Source organism: Beta vulgaris, chromosome 1, assembly GCF_026745355.1.
Source record: "Beta vulgaris subsp. vulgaris cultivar EL10 chromosome 1, EL10.2, whole genome shotgun sequence".
In the NCBI taxonomy this organism is placed as follows: Eukaryota; Viridiplantae; Streptophyta; class Magnoliopsida; order Caryophyllales; family Amaranthaceae; genus Beta; species Beta vulgaris.
Window position 1 is genome coordinate 2545603 of NC_079202.1, and position 5094 is coordinate 2550696.

Here is a 5094-nt window from a genome sequence, read left to right on the forward strand (position 1 = left end):
TATTTAAGACAAATAATGTAATTCAAAAATATGAAAGAGGGGAGTATATAAGGTTTGTTGAAACGGACACCATGCATGCTCTTCTGAGCAGAGACAAAAGAGTTTGATCTGCAGAAACGTTTACAAGAAGGGCATCTAACTTCTCTGGTTGTCTTTATTCTAAGAATTTTGTACTTAATTCGGACTTTTAACTACCATCCTTTAACAACTAACAAGGAAACCGGTAACACATTTACCTATAAAGTTAACCTAATACTTCTTAATTCTCCATAGGATTCTTGTATTTCACCCACTCAATAATGGATGGGAATACATTTCTCTCTAACCCCAAAAAATCCCTCTTATTTACACTGAATTTATTGGTTCATTTTCCTATTATTTCGCCATATCACCTACTTAAATGATCATAATTAGAAAAAGAGAAATGTAAAAAAACATCTCAAACGAACCAACACCAACACGATTGAATTAGAATTACAACACTTATTTATTACAGTTACACTTCTGGAAAAAACTTTGAGCCCAAATTTTCTTTTTTGAATTTTTTTTAATATTTTTTTTTTGGAGTTATATCATTTTTACATTAAAGTTACATCACTTGTTCATTGGAGTTATAGATCGTAAAATCCATTCTCATTTCTCATGTAAATATGCATTCTTATGTATATATATCGGTTCTAGCTAGCTAATTAATGAGAAAACATAACACCAACAATGTTACTATTATAAGTCATATAACAAGAAACCATGTATGGGTAAGTGATATATATAGGTTATAATGTAAGATTTTGATACAAATATGATACTATCTAGTGAGGAATCTAGCCAACATATCGGACAGTCAAAGAAGTAATCTCTTAAGTGCAAAACAAACCCACATTAACTTGTTCAATCAAGAATTCATATATTATGATATAATAGAATGTAATTAACAATATATTCAGAAAGCTAGACAAACAACATGATAGATATAATTAATATCACAAGAATTTATCAGAATCCATCTTAGATAATGCCCAACACCACCTTGGCAACCTCTACCTCTTTCCTACAAACAGTAAAATATACACTAAAATAGTAAAATATCCATAGAAACACATACTTAATTAGACATACAAATATATATTGAACACTACTATAGAGGAGTTGGGTACCTCAAGTTTTCTTCAAATTGATCTTCTTCTCCAATTCCTTGAATTAAAACATTACAATCAGATTCCAAATTATGAAGAGAAACCAAAGAAGTCATTTCATCCCAACTTGAGCTCTCTCCACAAGTTGTATTATCAGATGTTGATCCATCATTGTTTACAAACTTATTTCCATAATCACCATAGAATAACTCTACTCCATCCACTCCCTTTTGTGGATTGCTACTCATCAACTCTTCGAGTTCCGGTGGGAAAGTACTTCTTTGCCCTTCTACCATTCCTATCTCTACACCTGAAGAACCTCCAAGATTATAGAGGCTAGAGTTTGTCATTTCACTACTAATCATGGTATCCGAGTTTAGGTTAGAGTGGTTATTATTTTGTTTGATGATAATATTGCTTGGATAAGTAGTATTGTTATAATGAGGTATGAATGGAGGATTAGTAAAATTATCATAATTCCCTCCAACCTTCATTAACAACTTTCTAATTGAATTGTGATCATTGAGGCCATGGCAAAGCTCAGACGAAAAATTCGAGTAATTCGGTGTTGAAATTGCACCAGGCATACTAGTAGTAGTAAGTTGTGGCCAATATGAAACTTGGGTAGTGTTGAAACTTGAGGAAAATGATATTGGTTCCACCAAATTATTCTCCTCTTGCTTTATCAATAGATTGCTTTTTTTCCGAGCTTGTTGTTGATGATCTCTTCTTTGCTTACCAAAGAGCTTCTTCTTTAACCTTGTGTTCCAGTAGTTTTTTATATCATTATCTGTTCTTCCTGGTAATTGAGCTGCAATTATGGACCACCTGCAGTAATATAATACGTTGATTCAAAATTCATGAATTTGTAACTACTTTATACTTGCATGATTTATTAGTTTGGTAAACCTGTAAAAATCTAAAAAATCATATATATACCTGCTTCCAATGCTCACATAAAGGCTTATGATAACTTTATCTTCTTCTTCAGAGAATTTACCATGCTTGATGTTAGGCCGGAGATAGTTAAGCCATCGAAGGCGGCAACTCTTTCCACATCTCTTAAGCCCTAGATCATTTTCACACACAAGACCAAAAAAATCATGTGAAGTTCATATAAAAGAAGTAGATATAAAATGAAAAAAAATAAAGAATAGGCTTAATTAATTCAATCATAAGTACTATCAAGATCTAGTATACATAAGTATATAAGGTATTATGATTAAACAAACAAACAAACAAACAAGAAGCTCTTTGTATATCATGGTTGCAAGAATTTGGTAATGAGAAAAAGCAAGATTTGATCAACAAATTTGTAAAGAATATGCCACCCAAAAACCTAAAAAAAAAAGAAAAAGAGAATGGCTTCTTAACTATCAAGATATGTAGTTATATATACTTCTATGAATCAAGCTAAAATATGAACAAGTTAGTTGTAAACATGTATCATGATCATGAAGATATTATGAATTTTGTTAGTAGGGTTACCAATTTTTTGAGGCAACGCAATCCAATTTCCGGCTGTACCGTGTTTTTCGATGTAGGATTTGAGCTTAGCATCCTCTTCAGGAGCCCATGGACCTCTCTTAACGTTATCTTTGTCACAACAAGGAGCTCTTCCCATTGTTTTCCTGCTTCTTCCCTAATTAATTTGGGTTAGCTTAATTGTGAGTTGTTGGGTGTTTTTGCTTATTATTTGCAATGAGTTGGAGATGTTTAATTAACTTGTTGCTGGTTATTTTTCTTTGTTAATGATTTAGAAAAAGTGGGGAGAAAGGGAAAGGGAGAGGAAGACAGCAGGAGAATAATGGTAGAAGGAAGAAGATAACCACAGGGTTCAGAAAAGTCATGTGTGATAATAAAAGAAATAGAATAGAATAAGGGTTTTGCTGTATAAAAGTAGGATGTTTTTTTTAGTGTATTAAATTAAGATAGATCAATCATCCCAGTATGTAAGACAGGATTTTTCTCCTTGTCTTTCTTGCTTTGGTATCTCTAATGTTTCATCATTTTATAGACTTAGTGATTTGTTTTCTTTTAACAAAAAAAAAAGACATGCATGGGGTCCCAAATATAGGATATTACTACATATGAGGCAGCACATAATTAATTAATACTTCCTTAGTGCTTTCTAACAAGTTATTCTAGGCATGGGTTCAACGTACATTTGAATACGTTTAATGAAATTTTAAAAATTAAAAGAAGTCGCCAACAAATCTTAAAAGATAAACTAATAAATTACATTGAATTAATTTGAACTGAAAAGAGCAACCGTAGAAACAAATTCAATGATGGTTATCCTATAATAATTACTAGTACAACACAATGGTCATTGAATTAGGTTATGGATTCCGAGGTGATGTTACAAATTATGTCGTGATATCAAATTTTAACCACATAGTATATCTAATTACAACAAACAATAACCACACGTAAGTAATTAAAACATAACCTAAATTGAGACAATAATGCTAGCTAAAATCTGTTTTTTAACATCAAAGATCTAAAAATATTATGGAAGAAATTGCATCCTAAGGAAAAAGGAGAGTGAGGGAGAAAAACTCCCGCTTCTCTCTAGAAATTGAATTTTTTTACTATTTCATTGCTTTGATTCTCAGCGTTTTGTTGGAGCTATGAAGAAAAACTTCAAAAAGAAATTGGTGGATCGAAAAATAATAAGAATAAGAATCAGAAGAAGAAGAAGAAGGGAAAGGCTATGAAGGACTGTAGTTCGCAAACCCCATTTTGGTGATGCGAGAAAAGTGAAGAATATCAATGGAATTCAAGAAGTTCCTGAACAAAGCTGGACAACGGACGAAGGAAATGAGTGTGAGTCTAATGCCTCAGTCGACAAGGTGATGTCGTTGCAAGATCATGATGCGTTGGATTGAATCCATTACAACACCTGCGAGGCACTCTTCAATTCCTATTAATCCATCTCCATAGCCGATGCAACAATTGGCAAGTAATCTAGGTATTCCTGAAACTAGTCAATGGTAGGCTATCGTACACCTGTCAAAAAATAATTTCTAGCAAACCTCCTAACAATGTAGTAGGGTAAGTAGGGTCGAATGCACAGGGAGATGGTTATTTTTAGTTTGGCTTTCAAGTTTGGAAAAACTAAACAAAGTCACGGATTTGGGATTGAACAAATCAAACAAATACAAGAGTATGGTAATCAAGAAATGAAAAGTCTAGGGCATACGTTCGGTCCACCATGCTCATACCATTTAAAGAATACAAATCAATTCAATAACAAATAAACTAAAGGGTGAGTAATTAAAGAAATGGTTAATCATTCGGTTGGGTATTAACACTTTCAATTCAACCTATCCAGTACGATCGCCAACATATTCAGAACTGCCAATTGTAATGACGCCTCTAAGAATATGATCTTTCAATTCTAATTCCTACTAGCAAATTAGTTAACTCTTGATATTGGCCAATTACAAGATTCAAACTATTTGAAACTTATCAATTGGAATTACTCACAACCCTAATCTATAAATCAATCAATTTCAAAGAAAATATCATGGTATAAACATGGCTTCCCTCCCTTTGCCCTAGAAAAGAGACTACTCACTCATAATTGAAATAACTAAAGCAAAATCAATAATTAGCCTAGAATTCATGATCAAGAAATAATGAAAACAATAATAAAGCAAGAGAAAGACAATAGCAAATATTAATAAAGAAGAAAATAATGGAAGAATACCTCTAGAACTTGAAGTAATGGAAGAGAAGCAAAAACTAGGGTTTCAAGAAAAGAGATGAAGAATAAAATTAATACTAGAGTTTTCTAGGAATAAAAGCATGAGAAAGAAATAAAATAAATCTCCCCTTTTATATTTTCCTCTAATCTCATCTTTTCATGAGTCAAAGAAAAGGAAAAGAATAAAAAGTAAACTAATAAAAGAAGTTTGATGATGGGATGATAGTAGTGACCCACCACGAGCTCACG

The 5094-nt window shown here is 32.2% G+C and overlaps 1 protein-coding gene across 1 annotated transcript; it reads right to left on the reverse strand.

Annotated features, from left to right (window-relative positions):
• Nucleotides 1–881: 881 nt before the first annotated feature.
• Nucleotides 882–3099, reverse strand: LOC104901614 (transcription factor RAX3). Its single transcript, XM_010689207.3, has 4 exons — nucleotides 2622–3099; nucleotides 2073–2202; nucleotides 1155–1961; nucleotides 882–1048 (listed from the first exon to the last, which is right to left on the reverse strand). The coding sequence occupies exons 1-4, from the start codon at nucleotides 2755–2757 to the stop codon at nucleotides 1006–1008; spliced, it is 1116 nt and encodes a 371-aa protein (XP_010687509.1). The 5' UTR covers nucleotides 2758–3099; the 3' UTR covers nucleotides 882–1005.
• Between the last annotated feature and the right edge of the window lie 1995 nt (nucleotides 3100–5094).

What these genes read in the sequence shown, in the direction of transcription:
- LOC104901614 (XM_010689207.3), bottom strand. Translation starts at nt 2,757, where the DNA reads ATGGGAAGAGCTCCTTGTTGTGACAAAGATAACGTTAAGAGAGGTCCA. An exon ending in TGCGTTGCCTCAAAAAATTG is followed by an intron (nt 2,203 to 2,621) that starts GTAACCCTACTA and finishes AAAATGATCTAG; the next exon opens with GGCTTAAGAGATGTGGAAAG. An exon ending in CAATTTGAAGAAAACTTGAG is followed by an intron (nt 1,049 to 1,154) that starts GTACCCAACTCC and finishes TACTGTTTGTAG; the next exon opens with GAAAGAGGTAGAGGTTGCCA.